Source organism: Mustela nivalis (genome assembly GCF_964662115.1).
Source record: "Mustela nivalis genome assembly, chromosome: 3".
Taxonomy (NCBI): Eukaryota; Metazoa; Chordata; class Mammalia; order Carnivora; family Mustelidae; genus Mustela; species Mustela nivalis.
The window spans coordinates 4,551,811-4,573,115 of record NC_139022.1 but is presented as its reverse complement, the minus strand read 5'-3'; the positions used below and the strand labels follow the sequence as shown (position 1 = coordinate 4,573,115).

The 21,305-nt window shown below is 53.0% G+C and overlaps 1 protein-coding gene across 22 annotated transcripts in view; it reads left to right on the top strand.

Moving 5' to 3' along the window:
• The window catches only part of OBSCN (obscurin, cytoskeletal calmodulin and titin-interacting RhoGEF), a 142,710-nt gene extending 133,001 nt beyond the window's left edge, over nt 1–9,709 (top strand). For 21 of the 22 annotated variants that reach the window (XM_082724001.1, XM_082723990.1, XM_082723979.1 and 18 more), the window contains 19 exons: nt 504–564; nt 993–1,070; nt 1,347–1,519; nt 1,629–1,655; nt 2,232–2,384; nt 2,479–2,524; nt 2,638–2,715; nt 3,113–5,117; nt 5,598–5,675; nt 5,992–6,102; nt 6,258–6,425; nt 7,066–7,188; nt 7,308–7,478; nt 7,715–7,799; nt 8,000–8,239; nt 8,472–8,695; nt 8,836–8,911; nt 9,151–9,300; nt 9,416–9,709. In XM_082724001.1, coding sequence (XP_082580127.1) covers nt 504–564; nt 993–1,070; nt 1,347–1,519; nt 1,629–1,655; nt 2,232–2,384; nt 2,479–2,524; nt 2,638–2,715; nt 3,113–5,117; nt 5,598–5,675; nt 5,992–6,102; nt 6,258–6,425; nt 7,066–7,188; nt 7,308–7,478; nt 7,715–7,799; nt 8,000–8,239; nt 8,472–8,695; nt 8,836–8,911; nt 9,151–9,300; nt 9,416–9,593 — 4,225 coding nt within the window. In that variant the 3' untranslated portion in view covers nt 9,594–9,709. The remainder of the gene's footprint in view (nt 1–503; nt 565–992; nt 1,071–1,346; nt 1,520–1,628; nt 1,656–2,231; nt 2,385–2,478; nt 2,525–2,637; nt 2,716–3,112; nt 5,118–5,597; nt 5,676–5,991; nt 6,103–6,257; nt 6,426–7,065; nt 7,189–7,307; nt 7,479–7,714; nt 7,800–7,999; nt 8,240–8,471; nt 8,696–8,835; nt 8,912–9,150; nt 9,301–9,415) is intronic. The other variant, XM_082723998.1, reaches the window with a different exon arrangement.
• The last annotated feature ends 11,596 nt before the right edge of the window (nt 9,710–21,305 follow it).

Here is a 21,305-nt window from a genome sequence, read left to right as displayed (position 1 = left end):
GCCGGAGAGAGTGCGGAGAGGGACACGCCCTGGGCAGCCAGGGGTTTGAGGGCTCCCCCCGGCCTGTTCTGGTGTCTGCACCCGGCACCTTCCTGGCAGATATGGTTCCGTGGACCCGGAATGTGGGCAGGGCTGTGTCCACAGGGTCCATCACATGCTTTCGGTGGGCTCCTTTCATGCTCCACGTGGCCTTTCCAGCAGGGAAGTCCCACTTGAGTGGTTGCCCTTAACCCTAATGCCTTAAAGGGTCCTTGGGCTGCCTGCCCATCCAGGCTCCAGGGAGGGCCACATGCGCTATGCACTCCCCTCCTACTTTGCTGCTGCCGCCCAGGGATGTCAGCCCCTCTTCTCAGGATCCCTGTCCCTCCTGCCCTCCTCAACTAGAGCCCCTGCCTTCCCAGCACGGCCCCCATCCCTACCCCCACCCCAAGAAAAGACTTGCCATAGGTGTGTGAGGCTGGGTGGGTTCCAGACGCCAGAGCTTTCCTTGATCCGAGCCCCAGATGCTCGTCAGAGGAGCTACTGGACCGTCTGTTCAAGAAGAATGTGGTGACAGAGGCTGAGGTGACCAGCTGCCTCCTGCTCCCCATGCCAGCACAGGCCCCCAGCACTCCCCAGCTCAGAGAGCTTCTGAGGTTCCCCAGGGCTCCTGGGGTGTGGCAACTCCACAGGAGCTCTCCCCAAGCCCTCCCATATCCTCCCCCTCCCTGATGGGCCCTCCCAGACCCTACCTCGCCTGGGGCTGTCCTATCCTGGGCTTGAGACACAGTGCTTCCTGCTGTGGCCAGGCTGATCCATGGCTGGGCTGGAGGAATCCTCTGGCCTTGGGGGCCCGGGGGGTCTGGGAGGCTGTGCACATAGCTGCCCCATGGGACCATCCCAAGCTCAGAGCTGGAGGGAAGAGAAGGCTTTGCAGGTGGGAGTGGGAGAGGTAAGGAAGTGGAGGAGGACATGGGGGATGGCTCCCACCTGAGCCCTGGCCTTGGATGTAGGTCAAGGTCTACGTCCAGCAGCTGGTTGAGGGGCTGCAATACCTGCATAGCCAAAGTGTTCTCCACCTGGACATAAAGGTATGTGGCCCCCTTGGGGTCCCCAGGGACCTGGGAGGACAGGTGGGAGCCTGGAGCCTGCTGGCTGTGGGGGTGGCGGGGGATGGGGGAAGGTACCCAGCACCTGTTGCCTCTGGGGATGGGGAGCTCTTTCTGGAGCTGAAATGGATGTCCCCAAATGGAGCTGAAATCCCCCCAGGACAGCCCACAGTTCCATACTGTGGGGTCCCATCACAGCCCTGAGTGCTCCCTGTCACCTCCCTGCCGTGGGCTCACCCCTCCCTGACTCCCTAACAGCCCCCCAACATCCTGATGGTGCACCCTGCTCGGGAAGACATTAAAATCTGCGACTTTGGCTTTGCCCAAAAAATCACCCCAGGAGAGCCACAGTACAGCAAGTACGGCTCCCCAGAATTTGTGTCCCCAGAGATCATTGAGCAGACGCCTGTGAGTGAAGCCTCCGACATCTGGTGAGCTCTTAGGCCAGCAGGTTCCCCACACACACTCCCTGCCCTCTCCTCCTGCCCCTGCACTTCTCAACCCTGAGCACATCCTTTGACTGTGGTTTTGTTCCTGCAGGGCCATGGGGGTCATCTCCTACCTCAGGTGAGCAGCCCCCCGCCTCTGTCCACCACCTCCTCCTCCGAAGCCAGGTCCAGCGCTCTCCCAGCCCCCGCATCAGGCCCATGGGAGGCCGTGAGCACTACTGGCTCCTCCCCAGACAAAGACCCAGGACCCAAAGGGCAGCTATTATGGGAACCAGTGGTCAGCCAACTGATAAGTGGTTCCTGCTGAGCTCTCCTCGTACACACCCTGTCCCAGAGGAGCTCTGCGTAATCAGTGGGCAAAGCAGTGCACTGTGTCCCTAAAGGGTCTGGGTAGTTTGTGGAAGTCCCCTCATAACAGTTACTATTGCCCTGGGGATGCTGCCAGTGTAGATGGCACCTGGACCCCAAGCTAAGGCTGGGTATGTACTCCAGGCTGACCCTTCATCCCTGTCCCAGGCTGAACCTGGATCTCTGGGAGAATCTCAGACCATTGTGGGGATTCTCAGGGCTGGATGGCAGTGGCACTGTGGCCGTCCCCAGGCAGGGCTAGGGGCTCCCTCGTCCTGGCCACCTGCCCCCTATGGATCCAGAAGACCAGGTCACACCTGAAGGCAAGGCGTGTCTGTGCTTTTAGCCTGACCTGCTCCTCCCCATTCGCTGGTGAGAGTGACCGAGCCACCCTCCTGAACATTCTGGAGGGGCGGGTGTCCTGGAGCAGCCCGGCAGCTGCCCACCTCAGTGATGATGCCCGGAACTTCATCAAAGCTGCCCTGCAGAGGGCCCCTGAGTGAGTGCACAGCCCTTCCCCCACTCGGGGTTCCCCAACGCCTGAGCCTGCAGCTGACCCTCTGGCCTGACTCCTGGCTTTCCTGTCCTCCTAGGGCTCGGCCCAGTGCAGCCAAGTGCCTCGCCCACCCCTGGTTCAAGGTGAGTAGGCTGAGCCCCAGCAGGCCTGCCCAGGGAGAGAAACGGAGGCCTGCGTGGACCAGCGGGTGCACCAGGGTCTCCCCTCACGGTCCCTCTCACCTGGGCCCCTTCAGAGGTCCATGCCCGCGGAGGAGGCCCACTTCATCAACACCAAGCAGCTCAAGTTCCTGCTGGCCCGCAGCCGCTGGCAGGTGAGCGGCCAGCCTCCGGGAGTGGTGGGGCGGGGGCCGGGTGCAGGTAGGTGCGGAAGGCGGGGAGGGGAGAGCTGGGGTTGGGGGGAAGGGGGCGGGAACCGCTAGGCGGGGTTAGAGGTAAGGAGGGGCCTGGAGGCCCGCCAGAGAATCCTGGCCCCGTGGGATGGACGTTTGTCCCGGCGGGCCTGGGAAACCGGAAGCCTTGTTCACCCTTTGCTGGCATGTGCGCTCTCTGGGCCGCCGGGTCTGGGCGGGGGCGGAACGACACAGCAGTACGGCCTGAAGCTGGAGCTTGGCGCGCCTCCCAGCCCCTGGGTGCCCTTCTGGGCACACCAGGAGCGGGAAGGCGCGAGTACGCGGCTGACGCCGCCCTGTCTCCCGTACCCTCCCCCAGCGCTCCCTGATGAGCTACAAGTCCATCCTGGTGATGCGCTCCATTCCGGAGCTGCTTCAGGGCCCGCCCGACAGCCCGTCCCTCGGGGTGGCCCGGCACCTGCGCGGCGACGCCAGCGCCTCGTCCAGCACCTCGTCCTCTTCGTCTGACAACGAGCTGGCCCCCTTCGCCCGGGCCAGGTCGCTGCCGCCATCTCCGGTGACGCACTCGCCGCTGCTGCACCCGCGCGGCTTCCTGCGCCCGTCCGCCAGCCTGCCCGAGGAGACCGAGGCTTGCGCGGCCGCCGCGGCCGCGCCTCCGCGCACGCCGCCCATGGGCGCCCCGGGCTGCGTGCCCCGGCACAGCGTGGTCTGCAGCCTCTTCTACGAGCAGGCGGGCGAGGGCCCGGAGCGCGGAGGTCCCGCCGCGGGCGGCCGGCGGCATCCGGCCCGGCGGCGGCACTTGCTCCAGGGCGGCTACTTCGCCGGCGCCCTGCCCGGCCTGCGCGAGCCGCTGCTGGAACACCGCGCGCTGGAGGAGGAGGCCGCCCGGGAAGAGCAGGCCTCCCTGGTGGCCAAAGCGCCCTCCTTCGAGACCGCCCTGCGGCTGCCGGGCTCCAGCGCCCGCGGAGCCCCCGGCCGCAGCCGCTCCCTGGAGCTCGACCAGCCACACGCCTCAAGCTCCTCCACGGAGGCCTGTGGCGGAGGGCAGTGCCCTGGCCCGGCCCTCTCGGGCCTCCAGGCGGGCTCAGGGGAGGGCTGGCCAGGAGGGGTCACCTGCGCCAGGGAGATGGAGCATCTGGAGGGATCCCAGCAGGGGCCGCGACTGTTAAAGTCCCTCGGTGTCGACCTGGGGTCCACTAGGCAGGAGGGGTCCTGTCAGAACAGCTGTGGGGGGCAGCCCGCCCCTTCCATTCATCCCTTGGAAGGCTGTGGCCCCCATAAGACTGTTACACCACAACCTTCTGGCTCCTTCCCTTCAAAGCAGTGCACAGGTGACTTGGCACACTTAAGCTCCTTCCTCTCTGGGGAGCCAACAGCTCTGGTCTCCCCAGCCCAAGAAAGCCCCCAGCCAGGCTCTAAGAAGGGAACAGAGCACACTCCTCTCCCTGGGAGGCCAAATCTTCCTAGCGCCCCAGGGCTGGCCTTGCCAGTGGGCACTGAGCCCGGCCCCTTACAGGATGCGGAGGCCCTGGCCGTGGAGCTGGAGGACACATCAGAGGTCGAGCCCAGCCCACAGCGGCCTCAGGAGCAGGCTACCACACGGAAGTTCTCCGTGGGGGCGCGCCATGGGGGCTATGCAGGAGTGGCAGGCTATGGCACCTTTGCCTTTGGCGGGGACGCGGGGGGCATGCTGGGGCAGGGCCCCCTGTGGGCCAGGATGGCCTGGGCCACCTCTCAGTCCTCTGAGGAGCACGACGATGCTAGGGCCCAGAGCCCGGCCCCCCAGGCCAGCGCAGCACCCCCTCCTGAGGTCAGTGGGGCAGCTCTAAGGGCCTCCCCGGAGTTGAGCTCATGGGAGGACTTCGGTGGAGGCTCCCAGGTGTCCCTGGTACAGATCCGAGACCTGTCTGGGGACTCAGAAGGGGCTGACACGGTGTCCCTGGACATCTCAGAGGTGGAGCCTGCCTACCTCAACCTGTCTGACCTCTACGACATCAAGTATTTGCCCTTCGAGTTCATGATCTTCAGGAAAGTTCCCAAGCCTGTGCAGCCAGAGCCCCCACCATCCCCTGAGTCTGAGGCTGGGGAGGAGCTGGCGGAGTTCCCGGAGGCTGGGTGGCCTTGGCCGGGTGCACTGGGCCCATCGGCCAGCTTGCAGATCACAGAGGAGCCAGAGGACATGGAGACCCTGCTCAGAGAGACTGTGGGCAGTAGGAAGCGCAAGTGGTCACCCCCCTCGGGTGGCCTCTTCCACTTCCCAGGGAGGCACACGCTGCTGGAGGAACCTGTGGAGCTGGGTCTGCGCCGGAGGGTGAGGGCCTCCGTGGCCCACATCTCCCGCCTGCTAAAGGGCAGGCCTGAAGGTGACTCCCGCACCCTCACCCACTGCCCTCTGCCCTGGCAGGGGCACCTCACCTCCCTTGCTCAGAGGGGCTGAGGTGAACCAGGGGCCCCTCTGCTCCAGGGCCCTGCCTCCCCTTGCCACACACAGGGGCTGCTGTTCCAGAGGTCACCCACATGGCCTCACCCTCTCCCCAAGTGCATCTGAGCCCAGTGCCGGGATCTCAGGAGGCTTGGAGATCCCCCTACAGAGAGGATCCAAGCACGACAGCCCTGTCTGCCCCATCGCTGCCCCTGGGGCCCTTGCAAGATAACTATAAGTGATCCTGATGGGTCAAGAGGGGTTGGTCTCTGCCACAGATGAGCTCCTTTGCCACAAAAGCCTCTGGGATCTTCTGCCACATGGGAATCCCACAGTGCATGGCTCTGAGGGCTTCCTCCTGTGCTCCCAGGGGAGCTGGGCTCCTCAGGTGTGACTTTCAGAGGCCTCTTCTTCCCTGCAGGTCTGGAAAAAGAGAGTCCCCCCAGGAAGAAGGCAGGCCTGGCTTCCTTCCGGTTGGGCCTGAAGAATAGGGACCGAGGTGGGTGCCCTTCCCAGGGGCTGAGCCATACTGTAGCCTAGAGGACCTGATTGTGGGGGAAGGCAACCCCTTCCTGGGCCCAGACCAGTAGAGGGGGCAAGCTGATACCCACAGGGGCTGGAAACTAGATTACTGTGGCACTAGCAGTTCCAGCACTGGGGGAGTCCTGGAGGACTTCCTGAAGGAGAGGTGCTAGTTGAAGATGAGCTGAGCAGGCATGGACTTCCCCAGCATCCCCCCTCTCAGGGGTCCAGGGCGTTTTCTCAGGTTGGGGATCACTTTTGAAAGCCGGCCTGCCTCCTTTCCCATGCCCTAGCGCCATCATTTCTAAGGGAGCTTGCAGATGAAACAGTGGTCCTGGGCCAGTCCGTGACTCTGGCCTGCCAAGTGTCGGCCCACCCAGCTGTACAGGCCACCTGGACCAAAGGTAAGGAGGTGTTCTGCAGCTGGGGGGCAGGAAGGCAGGGGTGTTCCTTGGGGGCATTGCTCTCATCATATGGAGAGAGACGGGCCCCACGAGGGCAAGGGTCTCAAGGCAGGGTGCCTCTTTGAGCCGCTCCCCAGGCCCGCTCTGTCCTGCAGACGGGGCAACCCTGGAGAGCACCAGCCGCATCCTCATCTCCTCCACACTCAAGAACTTCCAGCTTCTGACCATCCTGGTGGTAAAGGCCGAGGACCTGGGGGTGTACACGTGCAGTGTGAGCAACACGCTGGGGACAGTGGCCACAACGGCTGTCCTCCGGAAGGCAGGTGAGTGGACTGCACCAGACCCCTCTGCGGGGATGGGGCAGGGACTGACACCGATGGGGGGCTTCTGGGGAACCTGGAGACCACCTGTCACTTGGTGAGTTGGTTCCTGCAGGTCCCCTTCACTGAGGAGGCCCACAGAATGGGATGCCTACCCCTCCCCCCGTCATCCCCTTCAGGGTTGCAGAAGCCCTGGGTCCTCCCTGCAGACTGGGACCCCCAGGAGGGGGAGCAGAGGAGGCAGAGCAGGGGCTGTGGGACTAGCTTGATTCCCACAGTGGCCTACCACCTAGTGTCCTTCAAGGCTGCTGGATGAAGCTGAGTGTCTGGGACAGGCCCCTCTGATGGGATTCTGCAGCTGGCAGAGGGCCATCAGTCAGGGCCACTCTGCGGGGCTGCTGAGCTACCCTGGTGGGAAGGGGAGCCTGGTGGGGCAGACACTGACCGAGGCCTCCACCAGAGGCGGCACTGGGCCCCTCTAGCAGTGGGCGCTGGAAGGGGACCTGCATGAATGGAGCCAGGGGATGGTGGGCTCAGGGACCTGGCAGCAGGTGCAGGAGGGTGAGGCAGGGCTGGCTGGGCTCCAAACTGCGGTGGGGAGTCATGGGGAGCCCCCTTCAGACTGCGGACCATGGGCCCGCAGAGCGCCCCTCGTCTTCTCCACGCCCGGACATTGGGGAGGTGTATGCCGACGGCGTGCTGCTGGTCTGGAAACCTGTGGAGTCCTACGGGCCTGTAACATACATTGTGCAGTGTAGCCTGGAAGGTAGGAGCCCTCCCTAGGCAGCCCTGGGGTCGGCAGGGGGTGCCCTTCTGTGCTCCCTTGGGGAAGGGTCTCTCGCCCCCAGAATCTGGCTGTCCCTCACCCACCCCTTTGTGGCTCAGGCGGCAGCTGGAGCACACTGGCTTCTGACGTCTTTGACTGCTGCCACCTCGCCACCAAGCTTTCCAGGGGTGGCGTGTACACTTTCCGGACGGCCTGTGTCAGCAAGGCGGGCATGGGACCTTACAGCAGCCCCTCAGAGGAGGTCCTCCTGGGAGGGCCCAGCCACTTGGGTGAGCCGCTCTGCAAGGCCTGGGGGCGGCGGTAGTGGGGTGCCCTGCAACCTCATTGGTCACAAGCACCGACTGGGATGGCTTGTCCTAACTGGTAGGCCCTTGCCCCCAAATGGCCCAAGGGAAGTGAGATCAAAGTGTGGGGGTTGGGAGGCCTGGGGAGGGGTATGGGAGACCATGCTGGGGGGACCTGGAGCTGTAGGGGTGCCTCCCGATCACTGGCTCGTCCCCCACAGCCTCGGAGGAAGAGAGCCGTGTCCTGCCCCCGGCGCAGCCCCTCCCCAGCAAGCAGACCTTCGCCTTCCAGACGCAGATTCGAAGGTGCCACCGCCCGCCGCCCACTGGCTTTGCCGGCTCCCCGCCCCCACCCCAGCCTCCCTCCCCACTCCTCACATCCACACAAGCTTGGAGCGGAACATCTGCACCCTCCTCCCCAAGGCTCGCTGGCTTGGCTCTTCTGACCCCGGGAAGAAGGGCGCGTAGGGAGTCTTCACAAGCCCGGCCGGGGCTTCCTCTCCCAGGGGCCGCTTCAGCGTGGTGCGGCAGTGCAGGGAGAAGGCCAGCGGACGCGCGCTGGCCGCGAAGATAGTGCCCTACCGCCCCGAGGACAGGACTGCCGTGCTGCGCGAATACGAAGCCCTCAAGAGCCTGCGTCACCCGCACCTGGCCCAGCTACACGCCGCCTACCTCAGCCCCCGGCACCTGGTTCTAATCTTGGAGCTGTGCTCGGGACCCGAGCTGCTGCCCTGCCTGGCGGAAAGGTGAGGCCCGGCCTGAAGGCGGAGCCCTGGCGGGGCGGTACGGGCGCCTGGGCGAGGAGGGGCTCAGGATGCGGACCGACTCACACCTCCCCGCCCACCTCCCAGCCCCGCCCCCACCGGTCAGCCCGGGTCTGGGAGCTAAGCAGACCCTCCCCAGCCCACAAAAAGGCCCAGTATTCCCGCGCTCCCTCTGCCGTGAACAGAGCCGAGCCCCCTCCCCGTGCGCCCGCAGGGCCTGCTACTCGGAATCGGAGGTGAAGGACTACCTGTGGCAGATGCTGAGCGCGGCCCAGTACCTGCACGCCCAGCGCATTCTGCATTTGGACCTCAGGTCCGAGAATATGATCGTCACCGAGTACAACTTACTCAAGGTCGTCGACCTGGGCAACGCCCAAAACCTCGCCCAGGAGAGGGTCCAGCCCCCCGAGAGGTTCAAAGACTACGTGGAGACCATGGGTGCGCAGGGAGCAGGCGCCAACCTAACCTGGCGGGGAAGGGTGGGCCCGGAGGAAGCCCCTACCCGGTCCTGGCTGCCTCCCCATTGCACCGCACACACCCAACCTCTCCTCTGTGCGCTCTCTTCTGTCGGCCCCCAGCTCCTGAGCTCCTGGAGGGTCAGAGTGCCGTCCCGCAGACAGACATCTGGGCCATAGGCGTGACAGCCTTCATCATGTGAGTCCCCTAAGCGCAGGGTCGGGAGACTGAGGATCCATCCAGGGTGCCCCGGTGCCCCCGGAGCCCCTGTGGGGCTTCCGTCCGAGGGCGACCTCAGATCTCGTGTCTTCCCACACATGTGAGGATGATCCCAGATCCCCGTGCCGCCCCATCCATTGAGAGTGACCCCAGAGTCCCCGGTGCCCCCGCACGCTCACCCGAGGGTGACCTGAGTCCCCTGACCCCCGCGCGCGTAGGTTGAGCGCGGAGTACCCCGTGAGCAGTGAAGGGATACGTGACATGCAGAAAAGCCTTCGCAAGGGGCTAGTCCGTCTGAGTCGCTGTTATGCGGGGCTGTCCGGCGGCGCCGTGGGTTTTCTCCGGAGCGCTTTGTGCGTTCACCCGTGGTAAGGCAGTCCAACCCCCTCCACCTGTCCCGGCCTGCCTGTCCCACTTGCTGCCTCCCTTCCCCAACCGGCCCCAGCTCCGAGAGAGCAGCCGACACCTTTGCCCTCCCTCCAGGGGCCGGCCTTGCGCGTCTAGCTGCTTGCAGTGCCCGTGGCTAACCGAGGAGGGCCCTGCTGGCTTCCAGCCCGCGGCCGTGACCTTCCCAACTGCGCGCCTGCGCGCCTTCGTGCGCGAGCGAGAAAAGAGGCGGGCACTGTTGTACAAGAAACACAACCTGGCCCAGGTTCACTGAGTACGTGGCCTGGCAGAGAGGATGTGTGTGTGGGGGGAGGGTGGGCTTCACCCCCTAGTGTTCCCTCTAGGACTTGCTGTATACACACCGACACACCAATAAAAAGCAGAACTGGATCGCGTTATCTGCTTGCTTGTTTTGTTCGGGGAAGGAGGTGAGGGTCCTGCCACCTCTCCTGGGGCTCCTGGATGCTCGGAGGTGCCTCGGCCTGGGCCCCATGGTCACCTCCCTGGCCTGGTGTGGCCTCCAAGAAAGGCCATGGCAGCCCTTTCTCTGTCTGAAGCAGAAAAGAGCATGGTGAGTGACCAGCAAGGCCATCTGGAGGGAGGCAGGGGTGGACTCCTGTACCAAAAGGCCATAGAAGCTGAGGAAGGATCCTGAACCCCCGCCCCTCTGGCCCCGCCTCCCTCCAGCTTCTGCTAATGATCTGACTACTCTCACAAGGGAAATCTCATTTGGAAAGAATTTGTCCTTCTGACATTGCATGAACACTCGCTGTCTTGTTTCATCTCTACCGGTTCTATTAAGTCTAGTTTCCGTTAGAAATGGCCTCCTGCCAGTAGACCCTTCTGGGACACGAGCACTGTGCCCAGGGACCATTTCTGAGGCCTCTGGGAGAGTCCCTCCACAGTTCTGAGGCTCTGATGATGCTTGTTGGGACGCAGGGTGAACAAAGCTCTGGTCTTAGCCCTCATGGTTTGCATCAGAGACTGCTGCTTCCTCTCCATCATGTGTTCACCAGCCCCAGCTGGCCAGGTGCCCATGGAGCCTGGCTCTGGCCATGGGGACCCAGGTGAGACCGCGCAACCTGGCCTCTGAGGCCGCATTTTTTTTTTTCTTTTCAATATTTTGAGAGAGTGTGTGAGAGTGAGAGAGAGCATGAGAGGGGAGAAAGAGGGAGAAGCAGACCCCTGCTGAGCAGACAGCCCGGTGCGGGGGTGAGGGACAGACACCCCCACTGAGAAGAGGAGAGCATTCCAGCTGTCCTCTGGCCTCCTTGGACACTCAGGTATTGCACAGCAGGGCGGAAAGGCTAGCTGCCTACTGGTCTTCTGTGACACCCTCCCAGCAGGTATGGGTTTGGGATAGCGCATTTCCACCTGGCGAGGGCCAGCGTCTGGGATAGTCAAGTTTTCTGTGCTGGGCATGGAGCCTGTTTAAGGTTTTCTCTCTCTCCTTCTGCCCCTTCCTACCCTCTCAAAAAAAAAAATTTTTTTTTTTTTGAGTCTTGTGTCTTACTGACTGGACCAGCTAGCCACTCCTACCTTATTAATTGAATTTTGCATTTTAATAACCATGTACAGAAAGGTAGATATGTTCCAGTATTCCTCCTGTAATCCTCCTTTCCTCTAGTTCTTGGTTCTCATCTATGTTTTGTTTCATGTTCCCTAACTGACATGTTTGCTATTATATTGTTTATTTCAGGAAAAAAAAATATGACCCTTTTCATCTAAAAGCATTTTGTGACTTCTCCCAATTTTCTATTTCCTGGGTAGGTGTCTTAGTTACTCGGGCTCCCACAGCAAAATATCACAGATGGGTGGCTCAAACCATGAGATCTGTTTCCCACCATTCTGGAGGCTGTATGTCAGCATGGCCGGGTTCTGGCGAGTTCTGACTTCTTGGCTCACAGACGGCTGCCTTCCTGTTGACCCATGCATGGTTGAGACAGAGCTGGAGCTCTGGTCTCTTCCTCCTCCTATATGGACATTAATCCCACGGGATGGCCCATGATCTCACGTCAGCCCAATCACCTCCTACAGGCCCCCTCCTAACACCATCACCGTGGGCTCAGGGTTTCCTTTTATGCATCTGAAGGGTGGAAGGCAAACGTTCAGTCCAGAACAGCAGAATTGATCACGTTACCCCTGTGGATTTCGGTGTGTGTCTTGGAAATCCCTCTGCATGTCCACCTTGCTGTAGGGAGTGCTGGGAAGCACACACCTGGGCCCGGTAAAAGCTGTCCCAAAGCCACAGTCTTGCTGGTTCTTCTTTTTTGTTTTTCCTGTGGTTCTTTCCACAGAGGAAAAAAAAATTAAGATTGTATTTATTTGAGAGAGAAAGAGAGAAAGTGAGAGAGCATGAGTGGGAGAGAGGGAGAAGCAGGCTCCCCATGGAGCAGGGAGCCCAATGCAGGGCTCGACCCCAGGATCGTGACCTGAGCTGAAGGCTTAACTGATGGAGACCCCCCCAGGTGCTCCTCCACAGAGAAAAAATTCTTTCTTCTTTTTTTTTTTAATTTTTTTTTAAAGTTTTTTTTTTTTTTAAGATTTTATTTATTTGTCAGAGAGAGAGCGCGAGCGAAAGTGAGCACAGGCAGACAGAGTGGAAGGCAGAGTCAGAGGGAGAAGCAGGCTCCCTGCGGAGCAAGGAGCCCGATGTGGGACTTGATCCCAGGACGCTGGGATCATGACCTGAGCCGAAGGCAGCTGCTCAACCAACTGAGCCACCCAGGCATCCCAAAATTCTTTCTTCTTATACCTAAATCATTATCTTCCCCTCTTACTTATATACTTAACCTTTTCATGCCATACATGAGCCAAGATGCATGGTTTTTGTGCCCTGAACTTCACCTGTGCCTGAATTCTAGGTGGGTAGACCTCCAGATACTCATTTTTATTTTGCTAAAAATAAGAGGCCCCGAAAGCAGTGCCTATGTTAAGCCCCAGCTCCCCAAAACCAGACATGTTCATGACAGTTTCAGCTCTTCCAGAAATGGAATCTTACACTAATGGGTCAGGAATTAGCTGCTCAGCCCTGGTGAGCAAATTGGCCCGGCAGACCCCTGCTGTCCTCTCCCTGCAGGAAAGTGACCTTATAATAACTAGCCGCTTTTCTCTGCGCGACTCCCTTCTACTCACAGAAGTCTTTTATTTGGTATAGCACCTTGGCATGACTTTTAATCTGCTAGATTGGGTGCTGCCTGAATCAATTTTTGCCCAAACACATTCCAAAACTTTTTTATTTGCCTCTTTATCAATCAACAGTTCAATAAACAACCATATATTTGTATATACATGTGTTGATTGGATTACAAAATATATTGATGAATAGATATTCAATTGCAATCTGTGTCAATTTATGCCTATATCTGTATCAATTTATCTATCCACAGTATTTCTACTGTGTCCGTCTGTGTCTATATGTATCTACCCACATACATGTTGATCTTAATTCTGTAGCAATATGTATATAAACACAAGCCTGGTCCTTGTGGCAGCCAGCCCCACCTAGGGGCTGCCCTGGATCACCTCATCAAGATCATGCAGACAAAATATGTATGTATAATATATATCTGGCCTCCAATGCTGAGAGCCATTCCAGGCAATGGAGACACAGCTGTGAGAAAACCTACCCCAAACCAACCTCAGAGTGATTGTGCTTCTGTCTTTCAGCATGATGGGTTTGATCTCCGTCCCTGGAAGGTTCCAGGCTTGGACAGGAGTAGGCTGAGACCTGGCCAGACTGCAGAGGTGGGTTTGAGAGGATGTTCTTGTGTATCCTGGGCATGAATGGGAGTGCTGGGCACCTCTCATGGGTAGGGGGCAAGTGTGCCCGGCTGTGACTCAGCCATCCCCCTGACATTGAAGGGAGAAGCTGGGTGAGAAAGCTGAGTTTGGGCCCAGTGGAGAGGGCTCAGTGCCACGTGGAAAGTCACCCCAGGGCACACATGGTGGACATAGCTGATCTCTGTCCCCAGGTCCTGGCACAGTTTCAAAGCCCTTGAAGTTCCCCAAGTGATAAGAGCCTCTGTAAGTTGCTAATTAGGTGACCCTGCTGGCCCTACAGGGCTCAGGATGGGGACTGTTTCTTTAAAAAGATCAGGCATGTTGAGGAGAGGGTTGAAACCTTGACCTTTGAGCCCAGACATCCTGGGAAGGGAGGAACTGTAGACAAAGAAATCACATGACCTGTGAGTTACTCAATTGCTGAAGTAATGCCCTGGGTATTGGTGGTCACTCCACTCAAGTGCCAAGTGGTGGGATGATGGCCTGAGGGAGCAGACTCACCGAGGGAACAGTGAGCCTCCCCAGGGTCTGAACCTGAGGGTTCTCCAAGACTGTGGCCTTGGATGCAGAGAGGATGGGCCTGATCTGAATTCCTGTGTGCGGACACACACTGGCAAGAGCCAGTGCAATCCAGCTGGGCACCGATGCACGGAAATGATGGTAAATGATAGCAAATCACAGCCTTGTACAAATTCGGTGTCACGGTGAACAAATTACTCATGCAAATGTGATACGTTATAACTTCACACAGAGGAGGCAGAAAATGATGGAAACCAAAGGCAAAATGGAAAAACAAAACAAAACAAAAACAATAAAAAACAAACAAACAAACAAAAGGCAAAATGGATGTGTTGGAAATCCAAGTAGGAGATTTTAATACTCTGTGTTTAGAAACAGCTAGCAACTGGGAAGTTTTAGAATATATCCTCAATAATTTCTGCATTAAATAGGAACACCAAAATGATAGTTAATTTTAAAGAGGCATCTTGGGTGATCAGGTGGCTCAGTTGCTTAAGCATCTGCTTTTGGCTCAGGTCATGATCCCGGGGTCCTGGGATCAAGCCTCACATTGGGCTCCCTGCTCAGCAGGAGCCTGTTTCTCTCTCTCCCTCTGTAGCTCCCCCTGCATGTGCTCTCTCTGGTGTCAAATAAAGAAATAAATAAAAATACAGAGGCATCTTGATGAGGAGGCATGGAGGCTGGCAGCCAAGGATGTTCTTTTCTTCCCTGACCCTATGAGCTGTCAGGTGAACACTGCAGAAAATTATTCATTCTGGTTATATTCTTTGCTAAAACGGGCATGGAACTCCTGTAGAATGTAGAATGCCAAATACAGCTTTAGGTGCTCTTTTGCCCACAGTATACAAACTATTGTTATCTCATGGCAGCTTGGAAACAATCAGTGTCCAGAATACAGAACCATGGGGTTTCTCCCAAGACTGTGTGTTCTGCATCTGGGGTTTGCATGCCTTTTGCACAAGTCCCCCGATGCTCATGTGTACTTGGGGCTCCTGGCCCCTTGGACTTGACTGATAGTTACAACAGCTCACTAGCTAGATGATAGATAGATAATAGAGATCAACTGATAGACCAGATAGCTAGATTGGTAAATACATATAGATTAGATAGATCAATAAATAGGCAGATAGATAGGTACATATGATAGGTGATAGTTAGATAGATAGATGGATAGATGGATTAGATAGATAGATAAATGACAGGTAGTATTGGAGAGTATAGGTAGATTACAGATAGATAGATTAGACCAATTAATCAGTAAACAAGATAGATTAGATCAATCAATAGGTTAGATTGATCAATTGATCTGTCAGTAAATGATCTGCAAACTCCTGATTCAGAAAACTGAGACCCTGAAGCAAGTTACAGCAGGCATGCTTTTTCACAGCAGAATTCCTAAGGAAGTCAGGGGATCCCAGGGCAAAATCAAAACCAGAGGGCACCAAGGCTGAACGTGGCACCTGGACACCTATTTTAATCATGGTCATGGTTCAGGGCAGGCAGGTAGGTGAGCAGACAGGGACCTCCCACTGAAATGGAGACACTCCGTTTTACCCTATTTGCATAGTACTGGGCAGCCAAGAACCAAGACCAGGCAAATAGGAGTGCAGACTAAATGATGGGAAAGACAGTTTCTTCAATGGATTGTGTTGGGAAAACTGGAAAGCAACATGCCAAAGAGAGAAACTGGACTTCTTTCTCATACCATGCACAAAAATAAACTCCAAATGGATCAAAGACCTAAATGTGAGATGTAAAACCATAAAAATCCTGGAAGAAAACACAAGCAGTAATTTCTTTGACAGAAGCCATGGAAACATTTCTCTAGATATGTCTTGTAAGGCAATGGAAACAAAATAAAAATAAACTATTAGGACATGTCAAAGTAGATAGCTATTGCACAATGCAGGAGATGGTCAACACAATGAAAATGTTACCTAGTAAAGATATCTGCAAATGACATATCCAAGAAGGAATTAATATCTAAAATATAAAAAGAAGTTATAAAAGTCAACACTGAAAAGCAAATAGTCCATTCAAAAATGGTCAGAGGACCTGAATAGACATTTCTCCAAAGAAGACATCCATGTGGCCAAAAGACACATGAAAAGATCTCAACATCACTCATCATCAGGGAAATGCAAATCAAAACTATAATGTACTACCACCTCGCACCTGTCAGAATGGGTGGAATTGGGGTGGATCATTTGATTAAACACGTGCCCCCGGCTCAGGTCATGATCTCAGGGTCCTGGGATCAAGCCCCATGTTGGACACCCTGCTCAATGAGGAGCTTGCTTCTCTTGCTCCCTCTGCCTTTCCCCCTGCTATTGCTCTCCCAGTCAAATAAATAAATAAATAAATAGATAGATAAATAAATAAATAAATAAGACAAGAAATAAGAAGTCTTGTTGAGGATATGGGGGAAAGGAATTCTCTCACACTGTTGGTGGGAAGGTAAACTGGTGCAGCCACTGTGGAAAACAGTATAGAATTTCCTCAAAAAGTTAAGAGTAGAATTACTGTATAATCCATACACCCATTACTGGGTATTTACCCAAAGAAAACAAAAATACTGATCCCAAAAGTTATGCATACCCTTTGTTTATTGCAGATTATTTACAAGAGCCAAGCTATGGAAGCAAGCCAGGTATTCAACTACTGACGAAAGGTTAAAGAAGATGTAGCCCAAAATTAGAAACTACATTGAGACAAATGAAAACACGATATTCCAGAACATATGGGATTCAGCAAAAGCAGTGCTAAGAGGGAGGTTTACAGTGGTAAATACCAAGAGTAAAAAATCAGATAAATAATCCAACTCTATGCCTTAAGGAACTAGAAAAGAATGAATTAGCTCAAAGTTAACAGAAGAAAGATAACATTTGAGGAAAAATTAATTGAACAATAGAAGACTATAGAAAAATCATTGAAACTAAGAGTTTTTTTTTTAAAAAAAGGTCAACAAAATTGACAAACTAGATAATCTAGAATAACTGAAAAAAAGGGAGAAGACTCAAATAACAGAAATGAGAAAAGAAAAACATTACAATTGATACCACAAGAATAATAAGGATCAGAAGAGCCTATTGTGAACAATGGATGCCAATAAACTGGATAATCCAGAAGAAATGTGTAAATTCTTACAACTATAAAACCTAGCAAGACTGAATCATTTAGAAATAAAAATTCTGAGCACATCTCTAACTCATAAAGATATTTAGCCAGGAACTTTCCCAACAAAGAAAAACTAGGACCAAATGGCTTCAGTGTAGGATTTCATCAAACATTTAAAGAATATTTAAGGAGGAGAGGCAAGATGGCAGAGAAGTAGGAGACCCTGTTCCAACTAGGCCCCTGAATGGAGCTAAATATCTACCAGAACACTCTGAACACCCATGAAATCAGCCTGAGATGTAAGATTATATACTTCTGGATCTCTACAGGGGCAGGAGATCCTCAGTGGAGAGGTACAGTGGAGCGAGAGCACTCAGAGTGATATCAGAGGGGATATCAGAAGGGGGAGGGAGCCATCAGAAGTGACCCATTTGAAAGTAATACCCCAATACGAAAGTGCTTGAGGACCAGCATTAACTTGGAATCTGGTTAAAAGCACTCAAAAAGAACAAAAGAGCTTAAGGGGCAACTGGTGGAAATGGGTGGTCATGGGCACAGGCCTAAGCCCATGGACCCAGGATGGTCACCGCCAGTGACCAGCCATGCCAGAGAGAGTGTGGCAGAGCTTCCAGTTTCTGGTCCCTGAGCCCCTGGCTGCTGCTTGCACCACTGCTTGGCTGGGTGCATTACCACCCATGCTTGAGTCTTACGTGAGTGCTAGATGGCACTTTTTAGTACACTGGCCTTCTGACACTGCCCAAGGGTCTGGATGCTCCCAGCCCACACCTGGGAGAACCCAGCTGACCTCTGGTTGGGATCCCTCTACCCACAGCCATCTGTGACCTGGTGTCTGAGTATGTTCACTGTAGCATTACTTACAATAGCCAAGAGGTAGAGAAAACCTGGATGGCAATGGGAACGTGAATGGATAAAGCAAATGTGGTCTGTACATAGGGATGGAATACTATTCAGCCACAGAAGAGAAGGAAATCTTGACACCTGCTACTACATGGATGAGCCTTGAGGACATTATCCTAGGCGAAATAAGTCAGATACAAAGAGATAAATACTGCACGAATCTACCTCTGTGAGCTACCTAAAGTAGTCAAACTCTTAGAAACAAAAAACCAAATGGTAGCTACCAGCAGCACAAGGGACGGGGAACGGAAAGTTGTTGTTCAATGGGTATAGAATTTCAATCTCACCAGAAAAAAAAATGTCTCTTGTGTACATAATTAATACTACCACACTGTCCACTGATAAAGGTTAAGATGGTAATTTTTGTTATATAGTTTTAGTCCTATTAAAAAAACATTGGTAGGTGTGATTTCAGTTATATGTAGAATTAAAGAAGCAAAACCAAAGAGCAAATGGGAAAACAAAAGAGAGAGAAAGGGGCAAACCAAGAAGCAGACTCTTAGCTATAGGGAACACACTGATGGTTACCAGTGGGGAGGGGATGGGGCATATGTGTAATAGGTGATGGGGTATAGGGAGTGCTCTTGTGAAGAGCACTGGACATTGCACAGAAGTACAATATTGAGTCACTATATATTGTGCACCTGAAACTAATAGTACACTGTATGTTATCTAAGTGGAATTTAAATACCACCCCAAAAGATCAGTAGGCATCTCAATACAAAAGCAACGATTTAAAAGTATGGTAACAATGATCCATATAGACCCATATAGATGAAAACGATCAAAATAGAGACCATTAGTAAGAAGGTAGAAATTAAAACAGGAAACAGATACCATCCTTCCAAAATGAAGATGAAATAATGATATTCCTGGATATACAAACACTGAGAGAATTTGTTTTGAGCTGACTTGTCTTACAGGGAATCCTAAAGGACATTGTTCAAGCTGAAGGAAATTTACCCCGAAGAAACTCAAATCTATATGAAGAAATGAAAGGCACAGTGAAAATAATTATATAGGTAGATATAAAAAACAACATCAATAAAATCTGCTCTTAACTGATTTAGGAAACAACCACATAAAACTGTAATTAAAAATCCTACTGCTGGAGACCAGGGCACCTGGGTTGCTCAGTTAAGCATCTGTCTTCAGCTCAGGTCATGATCTTGGGGGCCTGAGATCAAGCCCCGCATCAGGGTCCCTGCTCAGCAAGGAGTCTGCTTCTCCCTCTCCCTCGGCTTGTGTCCTTTCTTGCTTCTTCACTCTCTCTCTCTCAAATAAATAAATAAATAAATTCTTAAAAAAAAATCTTAGTGCTTGGATGATAACAAATATTTAGCATATATAACAATAAAAGCCCACAGAATGGGGAGGGGGGAATGGAGCTATATTGGAGGGAGAAATTGACACCAGACAGTGTTGTTAATCAAGAGGAAGAAATAAAAAGTACTCAAAATGATAAATATGTGGGTTAATGTAAAAGTCTCTTTGAAAATGTTTCCCTTTTTTTCTCTCACCTTCTTTAAAATACCTAAGATTATATAAAGAAATAATGATAACATTACATCATTAGGCCTAAACATATAGGCACATCTATCTATCATTTATCAATCTATCCATCATCTCTCTCTCTCTCTTTTCATCATCTTTCTATCTACACACACAAGAAGGGAGAGTGAATGGACTTACAATGAATAAAAACTTGCACATTTTTCTGGAATTGTGATAAATTAAGATGCATATTGTAATCCCATAAGCAACCAGTAAGAACCAATAGAAAAAAATGATTAAAACAGACCACTAGAAAATATTTATTTAATATAAAAGAAACTGGTAAAGGAGCACAGAGTAACACAAAAGGCAGGACATAGAAAATAAATAGCAAAATGACAGACCTGTATAAAGCAATTTAAAATAATACTAAATGAGAGTTCATCAAATACTCCCATTAAATGCAGAGATTGTCACCAAACAAAAAAGCAAAATAAACAAATAAAAGTTGCATTTACAAGAGACTAGTTTAAATTAAGACACAATAGATTAACATGTAAAAAAAGACAAAATAGATTAAAATCAAAAGCCTGAGAAATGATACACCTGTGAAGTCTCTTATGGTTAATGAGAGCTGAAGCACTTATAATCAAAAAATAGAAAATAAAGTATAAAACAAAGTGCTACTATAAAAAGAGGAACACTTTATAATAATAAAAATTGAATTTATTGCAGAGATATGACAATGATAAACATATATGCATCTGATAATAGAGCCTCAAAACTCACAAGGCAAAAACTGCCAGAATGAACGGAGACACTTGAACAATACTGGCAGGAGATATCAGTGGCCTTCTCTCTATAATGGACAGAAAAACTAGAAAACCATCAGCAAGAATATAGAATCAGCACACATAGTCAAGCAACCTGACAAATCTGACCCCCGGAGGTGTGCTTACTGTGTTGTCTCAGATTCTAGATTGGTCTATCTGGTATGCACTCAGCACAGTGCCTGTTGTATTAACTCTATTTTCTTATCTCGTGCATTTTTCATGCTCTGGCATTTATGTCCTCTCTGAATGGGGGAAGGACAATCCCTATCCAGGTTAGCAAAGTCTTAGAGACAGCAAAGGGTTCTTCTTTCATAAGCAAATTTTCTAATGCAGAGTCTACGACCAGTCATCAACTCTCACACACCAAGCCACTATGCTCCCTGCCCTGAATCTACACAGGGCCAGGTACCAGACAACCAGGCTCTAGGGCCCAGAGCCCACCAGAATTCCTAAAACCAGCTAATCAAAGTTATTTGCCCTGTCCTGCCTTGTCCTTCTGGTGGAAACTAAGGCAAACACTCTGGCTCCCTCCCTTCATTCCTTTCTGCCTCCTACCCAAACTGCTGTGTCCCTGTGTGGTTTTGTTTGGTGTGGTAGGCCCCTTTCTCCTGAGAAATTTCAGTAATAAGTTCTTTCTATGTTGTCACCACTGAGTCTCACTCATAAATTAAAATCCTGAGGGTACAAACACTGGTATAATAGAACAGACCACTGAATGGTAGCAGCGTATGCACTGCCCCTCAGGTGCCCCTGGAAGCTTCTCCATGGGAGACCATGCCCCGGGTGACAGGACAGGGGACAGAGGCCCTCCAGCTCAGATGCGCCTCGAATCTTCTTTAGGGGAGACCATGTCCTGGGTGATGGGACAGGGGACAGATGCCCTCTAGGACAGGTGCCCCTGGAACCAGGATAGGCATCTATCATGAAGATAATTAGAAAGTGCTTTGGGCTGGATGAAGATGAAAACCGAGTATCAGTAGTAATGGGATACGGGCAAATCAGCATAAAGGGAAATATATAGGCTCAAATGTCTGCGTTGGAACACAGGAAAAACCTGAAATCAACTTTAAGAAACAGAGATAAAGACACAGGAAAAACCTGAAATCAACTTTAAGAAACAGAGATAAAGACATCCGAACCAAACTCAAAGTGATCAAAACAGAGAATCATGATAAGGGTGGAAATCATTGAGAAGAAGAAGAAGAAGAAGAAGGAGAAGGTGGAGGAGGAGGAGGAGGAGGAGAGGAGGAGAGGAGGAGAGGAGGAGAGGAGGAGGAGGAGGAGGAGGAGGAGGAGGAGGAGGAGGAGGAGAGGAGGAGGAG